At 38.3% G+C, this 17,391-nt stretch overlaps 1 protein-coding gene across 1 annotated transcript in view; it reads right to left on the bottom strand.

The window, feature by feature from the left end:
* Nucleotides 1-968: 968 nt before the first annotated feature.
* LOC104666527 (sulfotransferase 1C3) overlaps nt 969-17,391 on the bottom strand; it is a 110,253-nt gene continuing 93,830 nt past the window's right edge. The window contains exons 7-8 of the mRNA XM_010368611.2: nt 1,315-1,495; nt 969-1,081 (exon numbers count right to left, since the gene is read on the bottom strand). Coding sequence (XP_010366913.1) covers nt 969-1,081; nt 1,315-1,495 — 294 coding nt within the window. The remainder of the gene's footprint in view (nt 1,082-1,314; nt 1,496-17,391) is intronic.

Genomic DNA, 17,391 nt, shown 5'->3' with positions numbered 1-17,391 from the left:
AAAATGTACCTTCCTGACATTAAGAAAATAATAATACATGGATCTTTGTATAACTCATATAAATGATGGCAGATATTTTCTTGGTACAGGTTTTAATAAAAAGAAGCAAAAGAACATAATCATTAGTACAGCTGAAGAACTTTGCAATGCTGACAGTTTCGCTAAGAGCCCTTTTTAAAAAAAGTATAAAAAACGATTTTCCACAGAGATGTCAAATTTAAGGTTTTCTTAATGTGCATGAGTCACTGAATATTTTATTTTATTTTTCTCTTGAGCTCACTGAAGACTTCCTCTCTCTCTCAGAAGTCCATCTGAAAGATAAAATCTTTCTCTGCTTTCCAGCCTTGTGTTGACCACGGAAGTAGGCTGAGTTTCTTGTTCCTCTTGTGTTCCTCATCGCTCTCCTGTGGACTTTGTCTTTTTTTGGGGAACCATTTCAGCTTGAAGCCACCTAAGTCAAAACCAGCTCACAGCATTCCATCCTTCATGCCACGCTCTGCACCTCCTAATCTAATGTCTTCAAGAGTAAGACTATCCTCTGCCTCTCATTCCCGACCTTTAAAAATAAAAACCAGTTCCCCCTCACATTTTCCCTAGTGCCCACTTCTCATCCTCATTCTTCTCTTGCTCACTTTCTCTTACATAGAAATTCTACTCTTATTTATCTTTTTATTTATTTCACTGTTGTAAACTAGTGATGGAACTAAGTTGCCTTTATTTTGCCTTAGGACAGGTGAGTACATTATGTGGTTGGTGTCTAAATGAGAGATCATGTATCTTAATTAAAAACTCTACCCAGGATTTGGTTACATTTTGATGAAGTATTATCATAGTGGCATAGGATCTACAGCTAGTGTGTAACAGCTCCAGACTGGAGGAAGGGTGTCTTTGTTTTAAGTATCCTTGATCATGAGGCTCAAATGGCAAAAATCTGGTGAGAAAGTTCAGGGCAGACTCCCTGACTGCTCTCAGATCTCTGTGCGGAAGGTTAGGGTGCTTCCTGCCATCTTGTTCTGGTAGTCCTTGTCAAATTCTTCATTTTGGGCCACAGTAAAATGGTTCTTCCAGTCTCCAGGCATCCCTGAAACAAGGCAAAATCTCAGTGATTGCTGCAGGAGTACAGGGAGAGGTAAGCATGCACCCTTAGGACCGCACCAAGAATGGGGAGAAACAGGCAACTTGCCTCTCAAAGGTTGTACAGTGGTGCTGCTGGAAAGAATAAATAATGGAGCATGAAACATTACTGGAAAATCTAAGCAGACCATGGCGACCACAGAGTTCCATTTGATGTCTTAGACTACAAAGCTTATCTACCTTTCCTCATAAAAGGGGAGATGGAGTGGTCCATAATGCTGGTGGGCCAAGTGGTATAGTTGGCCATTGGGTTTTGCTTCATTACATCAAAGGAGGTGTGATAGACGATTTTATTCAGAATTTCCTCTGATACGTCTTTCTCCAGGAACTTCAGTATCTTCTCAATTTCCCGCTTTGGGTCCTGTATGTGGAACAGTCACACCAAACAAATCATGTTGGGTCTCCCTTGGGGATGATGTTCCATTTGGACAGGATTTGGAGAGAAATGAGTTAAAGGATCAATTCAAACACATTTTAAAAATATTTCTGAAGTGACTCCTACTGCCAGGCACTGTACTGTCCCAGATACTGTAGCAACACAAAGATGAGGGCTGTCCCTGCCCTCAAGAGGCTTACCTTGAAGGAAAGGTATTAAACACAAACACAAACAACTGCACGGCTGGCTGAGAAAGTACATGCTGCCTGTGTACAGACAGAGTGCCAGGAGATTTGGTGGGAAGGAGCAACAATATCTCCTGGGGGAGAACAGGGAAGGCTGTGTGAAGGAGGAACAATGTTGGTGGTGAAGCATAGTATGACTAACTCTAGTATTTGGACTACAACAGATGGCAAAAAGAACCTATGAACTTAACAGAAGGTCACTAAGAGGAGGAATAAAAGGAATCTCAAGTCGACCCAGAAATATGAATCCTTATTTCTTGAATCTTTTTGATCAAAGAGATACAGAAAGAGAGAAAGCTATAGCTTTTGATTAAGTTTCTGAGGACACTTTAGACGCTGGTTTTGTAATTCCAGGATGCTGATGCACTGTGTCATGAGAGTGAATTTGTGCAGCCACTCATACACAATGGTTTGAAATTCAGAAATCAGTCCACTGTCCCAATACGTGGGACTAATCCTACCAGTGTTTATACAGATTAAACTTTGCTTTATGATGGGTTGAGGTGTGCAAAAGGGAGAAGGAAGCTAAATTTCTTGAACACAACTATGTACACTTTACAAATATGATAGTGTAAATCTTTACAATGATCTCATGAGATAGACATGATACCATTTTGCAGATAAAGATATCTGGCTTATAAGTGTCAGGATCCAACAGATTGATTCAACTATAAAGCGTGTGCTATTTGCTGAGGAAGAAGAATATTTTGAAAACTGTGAATTAAAGCAAAGCAAATTTAGAATGCCAAAAAAGTAGTTAGAGCTTTTGAGGATAAAACTGAGTTGCAAACAGTGTCATGGACTTGCACTGAAGGCTCTTCTGCAGGAAAGCCCATGCACTAGGGTTCTAAACAGGGATTGATGTATCCTAGGATGTGGGAGGATCTGATGGAGATGACACTGCCCTCACCTCCTTCATGTCCTCGTGGAAGAGGTAGAGAATGCGGTGCTGGTCTTTTGCATCCCACCATCCCTTTACGTGGTCATACCAGGAACCCCACAGCACTGAGGGGAAGGAGAGAGATGAGATGTCAATGCCAGCATGAAACTTGTAAAACAAATATGAATATTTCAAATAAAAGGGGACATTTAATAAATACAACCAGAAGACAAAGACCTTGAGTAGAATTCTTATTTGCAGAAGAGAGGGATTTTTTTTAAAATTAGGGTGATGATAAAAAGTATTCTGGATCCCTGGGTTTATATTTCCAACCTTGAACTTATTACTCCATGAAAGATTGTCTTGTGGCCAGGGATTCAACACCTTTATTTTCCTTGCATCATCACATAGTGCATTGGTCAATATTACACAATAAATATTGTTTCTGAACAGGCTGATTTTAAAAAGAAGACTTTTACTGTGAAAAATTTATAAGTACTGGATATTTGGGCACCTTCACTCTCTTTGATGGTAAATAGAGAGGCTCACTGGGTATTTTCTGTTGTCTCTGCCAACTCCACTTTCCATCATCTTGTGCTCTGCTTGGTGCCCTGCAAAGCAACCTGCATGGACTTTGTTAATGACCTCCTTTGTCCTCAGGATTACAGATGGACTGTGTCAGCAAGAGGTGTAGGAAGGCATTTAGAGGCAGAAGGAGAGGAGGACATTGTGTTTATTTACCTGATGCCCTTCCTGTTGGCTCACTGCTTCCCCCACCAAAGGCTTTAGCTCCTGTCAAGGGGTCATCTTTTGTCTCTGGAGAGATATGGCTCCCTGCTGGTACTCTCCCCAGAATACTGCACTAGCCCTTGTCGGTTCCCTTAAACTCTGCTATAGCCTTGTAAATAGTCTCTTTGTTAGAGTCTTCCCAGATGATGCAGTTTGAGTGTCATCTACTTCCTCACAAGACCTTGGTGGATACAGCCATTCAGTGAAAATTATCTTTCTTTCTGTTGTCAGCAGGTGAATGAATAAGGAAATATGAACTCACAGTTTTCTTCCACTCACCTTTTCCAGCTTTGAATGTCTCAACATATTCCTCCCATGTACCAGGGTCAGGCAACATTTTATTCATTCTTGAGAAATGATAGTAGGAGACCAGACAGTCCTTGGTATTTCTAGCCACATAGATAATCTGGAATCAGCCGGCAAGAGGAATGAGACGCAGAGAGTAAACAAGACAGAGAAATATCATTATTCAGTGCAGAGGACCATAATCTTAGAAAGCCTCTTTGTAGAATCTTGGACTATCCTATTTGAATAATTGCATATTCATGCATTTTCTATGATCAAAGGTGACTATCTCTTCCAGTTTGTCTAGGTGCAGTTTGAATTTATAGCTGTGGTCTTAGCATGATCATTAAGAGCACCCCTTTTCTCTGATAGAAGTGTCCTGTTTGCATGGTGCATAATACATTCACCCTAACTGTGATATTTCTGGAGGTTAAGGAGGCTACCCATGTTGTCTTTATCCATTCAGGGTTCTATAACAAAATACCACATGTGGGGTGGCTCATAAACAACAAAAACTTATTTCTCACAGTTCTACAGGCTGGAGAATCCAAGATAAAGGTGCTGGCAGATTTGGTATATGGTGATAATCTGCTGCCTTGAGACAGCCATATGTTACAAACATGAATCCCATTCATGAGGGCTCTCCATTCATGGCCTAATCTCCTTTCAAAGGTCCCACCTCCTAATATTATCACTGTTGAGGTGATAATATTTCACATATGAATTTTGAAGGGACAAATGTAGACGATAGCATGTGGTATATTTTTCAGTGTGTGAAGGTTCCCCTTGGCTTTCACTAAGCAAGGAATCTAAAGTAGGTTCTAGGCTGGGAGGAGCTAAAGAAGCTAGCCATTTGGTTTAATTTCCATGATATGAATCCCAGCCTTAGTGATAGATTATCACTCCTACATTCATTTGCTGATTAGGTTGAAGGACGCTTGAGGCAGTGCTAAGTCCATCTTTGGAACTGTGTGTGATGGTCTTCTCAGAGGGCAGGCATGGTCTGGTGAGAAGGAGCTGACTTCTTGACTTCTTGTCCTGGTGACCCCTTCCTCCCCTTGTTACTCTGGCTCCCATCCCATCCTACCCTGCTATATGCAATCTTAGCAGGGCTTGGGAGGAACCATTCTCAGTGGTTTCTCAAGAATTTTTGTCCTGTGTCTCACTACAGAACTTCTGTGTCCAACACAACCAATCATCCAGCCCTATTTTACTCTAAATGAATTGCCCTAGGTTCTTGCTTTCCATCTTTGCTCACTCAGATGAACACAGTCCTAGCATGACTCTGTTTCTCTGCCCCCTTTCTTGCTGCTGGCTTTCTATCCAGCATTTATGAAAGCATTTATGGTGTCAAAAAGTATGATGCAAGTACAAAGTCTTATTATTATGTACGTATATTTTGTGTAATATTACTTAACGCTTATGTTGCTTATTGCCTTCTATGCCTAAATGGAAATGGGAAATCCTAGGATAAACAGGGAACATATTCAAATGTACATTAGGTGTGGGATCCAATGTCAAATAAAATTTCTGAGAACCTCTTGATTCATCTGTATTAATTTCCAATTGCTGCTGTAACAAATTACCACAAATGGCTTAAAACAATGTAGATTTATTCTCTCACTGTTCTGAAGGTCAGATTTCACTGGGCTAAAGTCAAAGTGTCAGCAAGTCTGGTTCCTTTAATGGCTCTGGGGAAATTCATTTTCTTGTTTTTAGTATCTAGAGGCCACCTGTACTCCTTGGCTCTTGACCCCTTCCTTGAATCACTCCAAATTCTTGCTTCAGTTGTCACAGCTCCTATTTTCTCCTCTGATATGCTTGTCTCCATCTTTTAAATACCCTTGTGCTGATATTTAAGACCAAGACAATCCAAGATAATCTCCCCATCTCAAGATCCTTAACTTAGTCACTTCTGTGTAGTCCATTTTGCAGTATATAGTAATACTCCCAGGTCTGGTGATTAGGATGTAGCTATCTTGGAGTGACTATTATTCAGCCTACCATACCATAATAAAATGAGAAACTTGGACTAAGCTCCCTATAGTCTTTTGCTACTCAAATAATTCACACCAAGTCTAAGTGGATAAATGGAAGTGCTGCTACTAAGATGTTTACATTATTTAGAAGACCCGATGTTACAAAAAGAAGATGTTAGTATGATGACTAACCAAGTGTTAGTGTGTCTTCTGACAATGAGTCTACAAGATTTGGAAATAATATTGGTTCTTGAGGAATAAAATTAACATACAATAAGTGAAGGTATTTATCTATGGGAATAAACCAAGAAGTTTTCACAAATCCAGGTGATCTGGGCATGATCTCAGGGAAGCAAATCAGCAAATTGGGGGAGCAAAGCAAGCAGATACTTGGAAAACTATTCAATTGTATTGTGCCTTATTTGGAGATAGGAGATGGACAAAATGAAGAGCTAGTGAGTCATGGAAGCTCAGAACAAATAGGAAGTCAAAAGCAATCACTCGCATCATGTATCTGAGCACTGCACCAAGGAGAGATAGTCTTGGTTAGACTTGACCATTATGGTTTCCTTGGTAAATTTAGTCTAGAAGGTTGAAAGACTGCAACTGTCATAGCTGAAAAACACTTTTTAACATCAACTCACTTTCTCAACAATCTTCAGACAACTGTGTTTACAAAGCAACTTGCCCACAAGGAGATGATGTGCTGGTCTAGCTGATACAAGCATTTGGTTCTGCTGAGTGGCTATACTTTTCATTGCAAATGTATAAGTTGATATTTTGTTTATATTACACATTTCATTAATTTAAGACTAACTTATAAAGCAGAAATCAAAAGGAAACCCTGCTACACTCAATGTACACTGCACTTATAGGATCTGAATTAGAAAGTGTCAAAATAAAAAATATTTTTTGAAAATGAAGGAAATAAAGGTCTAACAGTACCTAGGATCTTGCTTCATGAGATATGCTTTCTGAGAGTCTGTTGATCTCTCAGTTAGCATTAAGGGTGGGCCAGACCAAAATAAGACAAAATCATATTTCTCATCCTGAAAAGAAGAGGAGCAGATTTTGGATACCAAGGTGTACATAATCTCATTAGGGCAACCAAATGGTGGCCATGAACATGGGCTGTTCAGATCTCTGCATATGGAAAGTTAAGTGATGGATGACCTCAGCTGCTGTATTCTGAATCCACTACCATGTTCTTTATAAGACCACATTTCCAAACGGCTGCTCTTGGCTAATGAGTAAGCACAGCAGGCATGCTAAGGCAGGCCCAGTCTATGAGATATGGGACTCTCTGATGGTTGACTTTGGCTGGAGGACTCCCCATCAGCTTGGATGAATCATGACTCATGACTGTAGTCTGAGTCTTCAACTCTCCTTCCTTGCCTCTCCTTCATAGGGATCAGACTTGCATCATGGTCTTATTGCTGTCCATACTTGTTTGTCTTACTCCTCTTTTCACAGGTTTTCCTCTAAATAGTTCTCGTTCAGGTCTGACTCTGCCAGCTCCTTAGAGGACACAATCTAAGAGATCACTCTTCCTCAGGAAATACCTGCTTTGTTTCATTGATCACCTTCTTTGAATGTGGCTTAGATGGCAGATGGTCAGAATAATTTTGTCTGAAAATTTTCCAACATGTACCCCAAAATAGTATTTTGAAGGAAGATGAATCCAGAATGGAGTGTGTGGGAATGTGGGATAATGCCATCATCTGCCCTATGGCTCCACTGGCTGTCTTTCTTTTAGTATCTTTGACTGTTTCTACTTGGAGACATTATTTGGCCATGCCAATCAAACTCAGTTTGAAGAGCTGGCTCTTCTTACCTTTGAATTTTCTTTCCAGAAGGAAGGTGGTAGCATCTGAACAGGCAGATGAGTCTTCAGAGTTCTAGGAGAAGGCATCTTGTTAGCCAGATCCAGACCTGGGAAATAAGGCCACACAATTCAGCCAAACATTTCTCATCAGCTGCATAGATTTAATATTACTACTGTGCCAATCATTTGAAATCAGATTGACCCAATAGTCAGCTCTCTAAAATAATAATTTTTATGCCTATGTTTCCTTTTTGATGACAACTTTACTGCTCCTTCTGGTAGAGGAAAGCACTGATGAAATATTGAAAACTATGGAGGCACATTACTTCCCTTGCTTGTTGGGCATTGGTGCGTACTTGTGTGGGCAGATAAAGATGTTTGAGGTTGGTGAGAACAGCTCTATAATAGCCCCAGTAGCTCTAAAGCATGCTAGATTTTCTTTCAACTTTTACTTTCAAGGACAAGAACCACAACAGCTATCAGACATGTGCAAGCATTGTGCTGGGAAGTATTTTTAGTTGAAAAACTACCTTATAGTGATCAAGTCATTTTTCCAAGTTGGTAAATGTGAAAGCCAGGATTAGAAATCAGTGAGTCTATGAGTGTGGAGAGTCAAGGAAGAGAAACTTTGTGAAAAACAGTAGAGAGGCAAGAAAGACTTAGATAAAGTATAGACAAAATCATTCCTGGAAATAGAAAATCCAACACTAACTGTTAAAATGCTGAATATAGGCTGGATGTAGCCATGTGCAGCACCAACCTCAGGGGAGAGGCTTGCAAGTAAAGCATAAGTGTGAGTAATGGAGAAGGTAGCTTCTGGTGGAGAATGAGATATGTAAGGAAAGGGAGGTTCTCCTTGGTGGCACAGCAGTAAAGGGATAGAAGGAAGCAAGAGGAAGAAAATTAAATGTAAAAATTTTGCATAAAAGAGAGAAAGAAAAAAAGCATGCCAATTTCTTCTCCTCCCCACTAACCAGTACTAAATACTTATAAACAAAACTGCACAGAAGGAAATAGAACAGACAGAAGAGGATGTTTTCAAGCTAGAAACTATGTTCATGAAGTATATAAAAATAGAAAAAAACCCCACAGATTTCACTGACACAAAGCTATTACAAAGATCGAGTCAAATAAAAAAATAAATCAAATCCCCACAAAATCAACTACAAAGCTGAAAATGAAAATGCAACATTTTAAACTAAATTAGATATCTTGAAACAAACATTTTAGAATACAAAAGTAAAATCTGAAATCAGAAGTACAAAAAGTAAGGAAGAACATGGACAAAAAAGGAAAGTGAAAAAGATTTGATTGAACTCAACAAAGAAGTAGAAGAAAAAGGCAAAATAACATTAAAAATTAAATTATAAAGTGGATAATGCGGAATAGATTTAAGTGAAAATATAAATGCTGTTGATGAAAAGCACTAAAACAATTAAGACAATGACACAAGAAAAAGAAAGAAGTAAAAAGGTTCAGAGAGCAAGTGGCTGACATTGAAGACAGGTAAAGAAGGTCTAACACTAGTAGAAGTTGGAGTCCCTGAGAATAAAATGAAAACAGTGGAATAAAACTAGTATTTAGACCTGTAATCTGAAACAGTTTTCTGGAGAAAAAGGCTGGAATTTATGTGTTAGCCATGGGATATTGGGAAAGTTGATTCATAATGATCAACTCTGAAATATATGGTAAAATTATTATATTTTATGATTAAAAAAATTCATGCCTCATGCAAAAGAAGAAATAATCCTTAAGGTCAATAGAACCAAATTGGCATCAGACTCCTGAAAACATCATCAAAAGCAAGGAAACTGTTGATCAGCATTTTAAAGAAATTAAGGACAGAAAATGTGAACAAAAGTTGTTATCCCCAGGCAGGCTGTACTTCAAGTATCAAGGATAGACAAAAAAAGGTTTAAATGTGCAAGGACTAGGGAATACAATACACATGTGCCTTTCCTGATGAATTAGCTAGAATAGGTTCTATTCAATCAATAAATGATTTGGAAATCTTTGCAAAAAGGATCGATGGTGAATAAGGACTAGGGAATACAATACACATGTGCCTTTCCTGATGAATTAGCTAGAATAGGTTCCATTCAATCAATAAATGATTTGGAAATCTTTGCAAAAAGGATCGATGGTGAATATTTCACATTATATAATATTACAACTAAATTAATGAGGGTAGATCGAGAGTAGAAGAATAATGTGTAAACCTTATAGGTTCCCACAAAGTAGTAATAATACAACTTAATATTTGAAATATGATTATTTGCTATTGTATAATTAATAGGAGGAGTCACAGGATTCCTTTGAAACCAGCAGATCAGATAGTAAAATGTTAAGTAAGAGAAAGGAGGAATTAAGGTTTTGTAAAGGGTAATAATACACAAGTAACCACTATGATGAAAATAAAAACTTTTCTAAATACCAAATACACCTTCAAAACAAACAATCCCCCACTTTTTTTTAAAACAAAAAGGAAAATAAAAAGGACACATTAAATAGGGAAAGAAACACAGTAAATATTACTTATTACCACAGTAATTTGAACAAATGATGATATGACATAATTGTGACCAAACATATCAGTCATATCAATAAATGTGAGTGGCTTAAATAACCTATTAATATTTTTCAAATTGGCTTGTAAAGGAAAACCTAACTATATGCATTATACAAGTGAATACCTGGAAACAAAATAATTAATATAAGGTAAAAAAAAAAAGAATGGGCCGGGCGCGGTGGCTCAAGCCTGTAATCCCAGCACTTTGGGAGGCCGAGACGGGCGGATCACGAGGTCAGGAGATCGAGACCATCCTGGCTAACGCAGTGAAACCCCGTCTCTACTAAAAATACAAAAACTAGCCGGGCGAGGTGGCGGGCGCCTGTAGTCCCAGCTACTCGGGAGGCTGAGGCGGGAGAATGGCGCAAACCCGGGAGGCGGAGCTTGCAGTGAGCTGAGATCGGGCCACTGCACTCCAGTCTGGGCGATAGAGCGAGACTCCGCCTCAAAAAAAAAAAAAAAAAAAAAAAAAAAAGAATGGATAAAGATATATAAAACACAATGAAAACTATAAGAAAGCAAGGATTGTGGAGAGCAAGATGATGAATAGAAGGCTCCACTGATCATGCCACCTCTCTGCCCACTCTGCTGTGCAAGGAATGCCACCTTAATAACTATCTACACCAAAGAAGCTCCTTCATAAGAACCAAAAATCAGATGAGCACTCACAGTACTTGCTTTTAACTTTGTATCCCTGAAAGAGTCACTGAAGAAGTTAAAAAAACACATGACTCTTGAATTGCCAACAACACCCCTCCTTCTCCCCCATGAAGTGGCAGCGTGGTGCTGAGAGCGTTTCTGTGCACTGGGGTAGGGAGAGCTCAGCAATTGTGAGGCATTGAACTCAGTGCTGTCTACTTACAGCAGAAAGCAAAACTGGACCAAACTCAGCAGGTGCCTGCCCACGGAGGGGGCATTTAAACCAGCCCTAATAAGAGGGGAATCACTGATTCCAGTGGTTGGAATTTGAGTTCTTGCAAGCTTTGAGGTCCAAAGTGCTTTGGGGCTATAAATAAACTCAAAAGGCAGTCTAGGCGACAAGGACTGCCACTCCTAGGACAGTCCTAGTGCTGAACTGGGCTCAGAGACAATGGACTGGTCAGGGTACAAGACCTACTGAGACACCAGTGGGTGTGGCTAAGGGAGTCCTGGCATCATCCCTCCCCTATTTCCAGGCCGCACAACTCATAGGCCCAAAAGAGATCTGTTACTTCCATCTGAGGAGAGAAGTGGGAAGAGTGGGGTGGAGTTTGTCTTGCATCTTGGATAACAGCTCAGTCACAGCAGGATAAGGCACAGGTCAGAGTTTTGAGGCTTCCCTTCCAGGACCTAGCTCCCAGACATTTCTAGACACACTTTGGGCCAGAAGGGAATCCGCTGTCTTAAAGAATCCGCTGTCTTTAAGAATGAGTCCTGGCCAGGCATGGTGGCTCACGCCTGTAATCCTAGCACTTTGGGAGACTGAGGCAAGTGGATCACAAGGTCAGGAGTTTGAGACCAGCCTGGCCAATATAGTGAAACACCATCTCTACTAAAAATACAAAAATTAACTGGGTGTGGTGGCATGCACATGTAATCTCAGCTACTTGGGAGGCTGAGGCAGGAGAATCACTTGAACCTGGGAGGCAGAGGTTGCAGTGAAACAAGATTGCATCTTTGCACTCCAGACTGGTTGACAGAGTGAGAGTCTGTCTCAAAAAAAAAAAAAAAAAAAAAAAGTCCTGATAGCATTCATCACCTGCTAACTGAAAAGTCCTTGGGTCCTGAATAACCAACAGCAACATTCAGGTACTATGTTGAGGGCCTTGAGTGAGACCTTGAGATATGCTGGCTTCAGGTACCAGGTTGGCCACAGTGGGCCACAGCACCAAGTAGGCTCTTGGAGACTCTGATTCCAGAACTTGGCTCTTGGATGACATTTCTGAACCTTTCCTGGGGCAGAGGGGAGACCACTTCCCTGATGGGTGTGTCCCAGGCCAGGCAACATTCACCACAAGCTGAAGAGCCCTTGGGCCTTAAGGGAACATCAGTGGTAGTCTGGCAGCACTCCCTATGGGCCTGTGGTGGTGGTGGCCCTGGGATGAGGCTCCTCTGCCTTTGGAAAGCAGAAGGAAGAGTGGGCAGGACTACATCTTGTGGTTTGAATGCTGGTTTAGTCACAGTACAGTAGAATACCAGGTTGACTTCTGAGGTTTTTGACTGTAGTCTCTGGCTCCCAGATGGCACCTCTGGAGCATGTGGGAACTCGTGATGAAAATCCTCAAAAAACAGGCTATAGAAGAAACATACCTCAACATAAAAAAAAGCCATATATGACAGACCCACAGCTAGTATCATACTGAATGGGGAAAAACTGAAAGCCTTTGCTCTAAAATCTAGAACATGACAAGGTTGCCACTGTCACCACGGTTATTCAATACAGTACTAGAAGTCTCAGCTAGAACAATCAGAGAAGAGAAGGAAATAAAAGATATCCAAATTAGAAAGGAAGAAGTTAAATTATCCTTGTTTGCAGATGATACAATCTTATATTTGGAAAATCCTAAAGACTCCACAGAAAAACTATTAGAGCTGATAAAAAAATTTGGTAACACAGCAGGATACAAAATCAACATATAAAAATAAGTAGCATTTCTATATGACAACAGTAAATGATCTGAAAAAGAAATTTTAAAAGTACTCCTGATTATAATAACTACAAATAAAATTAAATACCTAGGAATTAACTTTATCAAATAACTGAAAGATCTTTATAATAAAAACTATAAAACACTGATGAAAGAAGTTGAAGAGGACACCAAAAAATGGAAAGATATTCTGTGTCCCTGAACTGGAAGAATCAATATTGTTAAAATGATCATACTACCCAAAGCAATCTATATATATAATGTAATCTCTATCAAAATACTGATGACACCTTTTTTCACAGAAATAGAATAAACAATCCTAAAATTTACATGGAACCACAAAAGACCGAGAATAACCAAGGCTATCCTAAGCAAAATGAACAAAACTGGAGGAATCACATTACCTGACTTCAAATAACCAAAGCACCATGGTACTAGCAGAAAAACAGGCACACAGATCAATGGAATGGAATAGAGAACCCAGAAACAAATCCACACTCTTACGGTGAACCATTTTTGACAAAGGTGCCAAGAATATACACTGGGGAAAAGACAGTCTCTTCAAAAAATGGTGCTTGGGAAAACTGGATATCAGTAAGCAGAAAAATGGAACTAGACCTCTGTCTCTCACTGTATACAAAAATGAAATAAAAATGAATTAAAGACTTAAACCTAAGACCTCAAACTATGAAACTACTATAAGAAAACACTGGGAAAACTCTTCAGGACATTGGTCTGGGCAAAAATATCTTGAGTAATACCCCACAAGCACAGGCAACAGAAGCCAAAATGGACGAATGGGATCACATCGAGTTAAAAAGGTCCTGCACAGCTAAAAATACAACCGACAAAGTGAAGAGACAATCCACAGAATGGGAGAAAATATTTGCAAACTACCCATTTGACAAGGGATTAATAACCAGAATATATAAGGAGCGTAAACAACTGCATGGGAAAAAAAATCCAATAATCCAATCAAAAAATGGGTAAAAGATTTGAATAGATATTTCTGAAAAGAAGACAAACAAATGGCAAACAGGCATATGAAAAGGTGCACAACATTGTTGATCATCAGAGAAATCCAAATCGAAACTACAGTGAAATATTTCATCCTAGTAAAAATGGCTTATATCCAAAAGGCAATAAACAAGGCTGGTGAGGATGCAGAGAAAAGGGAACTTTTGTACACTGTTGTTGGCAATGTAAATTAGTACAACCACTATAAAGAACACTTTGGAGATTCCTCAAAAAGCTAAATATAGAGCTACCATAGGATCCAGCAATCCCACTGCTGGGTATATACCCAAAAGAAAGGAAATCAGGGCCGGGCGCGGTGGCTCAAGCCTGTAATCCCAGCACTTTGGGAGGCTGAGACGGGCGGATCACGAGGTCAGGAAATCGAGACCATCCTGGCTAACACGGTGAAACCCCGTCTCTACTAAAAACTACAAAAAAAAAAAAAAAAAAAAAAAAAAAAAACCTAGCCGGGCGAGGTGGCGGCGCCTGTAGTCCCAGCTACCCGGGAGGCTGAGGCAGGAGAATGGCGTGAACCCGGGAGGCGGAGCTTGCAGTGAGCTGAGATCTGGCCACAGCACTCCAGCCTGGGTGACAGAGCGAGACTCCCTCTCAAAAAAAAAAAAAAAAAAAAAAAAAAAAAAGGAAATCAGTATATCAAAGAATTATTTGCAATCTCATGTTTGTTGTAGCACTGTTCACAATAGCCAAGATTTGGAAGCAAGCTAAGTCTCCATCAGATGAATGGATACACACACTTTGGGCCAGAAGGGAATTTGCTGTATTAAAGGGAGTATTATTCAGCCATAAAAAAAGATCCTGTCATTTGCAACAACATGGATGGAACTGGAGATCATTGTATTAAGCGAAATAAGCTAGGCACAAAAAGACAAACATTGCATGTTCTCACTAAAAATCTAAACAATTGAACTCATGGAGATGGTTACCAGAAGGTGGGAATGGTAGTGTGGGTGTGTGTGAGGGATGTGGGGATGGTTAACGGGTACAAAAATTAGTTAGAAAGAATTAATAAGACCTACTATTTGTTAGCACAACAGAGTGACTATAGTCAATGATAATTTAATTATAAATTTAAAAATAACTAAAAGAGTATAGTTGGATTGTTTGTAAAACGAAGCATAAATGCCTGCAGTGATGGATAGCCCATTCTCCATGATGTAATTATTATGCACTGTATGCCTGTATTAAGACATCTTATGTATCCTGTAAATATATACATTTACTATGAACCTACAAATGTTAAAAATTAAAAAAGAAAGCAAGGATTGTGATGATATAAGATAAATTAGAATTCAACCCCAAATATGTATGACACAAAGAAGAAACTTCATAATGTGAAAGATTCCATTATACTAATAAAATATAGTAATCATGGATATCTATGTACCACATAATCAAGTAACCACTTACACAAAACAGAAACCACAGCAGATGCAAACATAACACATTAATAATAGGATATTTTAACTTTCAGTGCAAAATAAGTTAACTGGAAAAAAAGAGAAGAATACCAAGAATTTAAACAACATAATATATTAAATCTTTTGGGTAATAGAGAATATACTTTCTTCTCAAGCAAACATAGAAAATTCACAAAATAATTATATATTAAGGCACAAGTAAAACATCAGTAGATTTCATAGCATTGACATTTTACAAACAATAGCCTCTTATCCCAATGCAATAAAACTAGAAATCAAACACAAAGACAAAAACCAAAGAAGCACTTTCATCTGGAAATTAAAAAATTCTACTAAACACCTCTGGTATAAAATTACAAAAATTCTGAAAAATGTAGTGAAATTAAATGTAACAAAACACTACATATTAAAAACAAGTACATTTAACATGATGATCAGACAAAAATTGAAAACCCTAAACAAAGAATGAGTTTAAATACATTAATTGAATTCCCAAGTCAAAAAATATTTGACTAAATGCAACCATGGTTTATTATGAAAAACTCTGAGAAAACAAGGAATAAAAAGAAACTTCTTCAGTCTGATAAATGGTATCTAAAAAAATTTTCATCTAATATTATACTTAATGATGAAAGAATGAATCTTTTTCCACTAAGATTAGAGACAAGGCAAGAATTTTGCTCTAATTATTTCTATTGAACACTGCACTGGAGACTCCAGATGATAGTGAAATAAGGCAAGAAAAAGAAATAATAGAAATCAAGACTAGAAAGCAAGAAGTAAAATTGTCTTCATTCAAAGAAGACATCATTGTCTGTGTAGAAAATCCACTATCCAATCGAAAAGTACAAAAAATCTAGAACTAATAAGTCAAGTTGCAAGGTACAAGGGCAAACAAAAAATCAGTATATTTTAACATATCAGCAACATATAAATTAAAATATAACAATATTAAAATATATTTTAACAAAATAATAAAACAAAAATACTTATGATTAAAGTTGACTAAAGATGTGACAGATATAATGAAAGCTGTAAATCATTAGTGATATTTAAAACGTTCTAAATAATTGGAGACATAAAGCACTTTCATAGGCCAGAAAAGCCAATTTTGTTAGGGTATTAATTCTTTCCAAACAGATGTATAGATTTAATGCAATGCCAACCAAAACATGAGGAGGTTTTTGGTTCTTTGTTTGTTGGTTTTAGTAGCAACTGACAACTTGATTATAGAATTTATATGAAAATGCAAAGATCCTAGAATAGCTAAAGCAAAAAAAAAAAAAAAAAAAAAAAAAGAGAGAGAAAGAAATGGGAGGTCTTATTTCTACTTAACTTCAAAACTTATTATAAGACTATAGGAATTATTATGAAACAGTGTAATATTGGCATAAAGACTGATACATCAAGGAGAGAAGCAGAATAGAAAATCCAGAAATATACCCATACATAAACAGTTAATTAATTTTGGCAAAAGGGTCAAGACAATTCAATGGGGGGAAAGATTAAAAAATATTTTTCAATAAGTGTTGCTGAAATAATTGTCCCAATCAATAATAGGGCTTCAATACATATTAGGTATTATTATTTTACAAATGAAGAAAAATTAAGCTTTGAAATGCTTAATGACTTGCTCAAGGTACCCAGATAAAAAAACCCATACCAGCATTTGAAGCTCGACTGTATGATTTTAATGTCTATGCCTTCTCACCAAAGGCTTGTCTCCTACTGTGAAAACTACTATTTATTACAATTGGCTTTATAAAAACATGTCCTTTATTCCCAACTTGATTACAGACTCTTCAAGGGTGCCTTCTATATCTTGCATTTCTTAGTATATTTGGTGTAAAGTGTAATCATTTATGGCAGTACTTTTCTCCCCAGGTATTTTGACATGAACCCCCTTTGAACTCCTTGCCAGTTCCTTATGGACATAGTTTCTAAAAGGCTAACTGCAGAAATGATTTTCACCTCTTAGGTGAAAACTGACCCAGTACAGTGGTTCCAACCCCGTAGGTCTCACTGAGTTGAGGGGTGGGGGCAGTGTCCACTCGATGAAAGGATGGCGGTCAAAGGTGTTGGCCCTCTGGCACTTCTGCACATCCCCATCATTTTGGATCATGTCCACAATCTCCTGTGTCCAGGTTGTGCCTAGAAGCATTGGTTATTCTCATCTTCACCTATTCGTGGCACAGTTTAATTCTATTTTCATGGTTACTCATGTAT

Source organism: Rhinopithecus roxellana, chromosome 17 (genome assembly GCF_007565055.1).
Source record: "Rhinopithecus roxellana isolate Shanxi Qingling chromosome 17, ASM756505v1, whole genome shotgun sequence".
In the NCBI taxonomy this organism is placed as follows: domain Eukaryota; kingdom Metazoa; phylum Chordata; class Mammalia; order Primates; family Cercopithecidae; genus Rhinopithecus; species Rhinopithecus roxellana.
The sequence above is the reverse complement of the archived record's forward strand: the minus strand, read 5'-3'. Positions and strand labels throughout refer to the sequence as shown.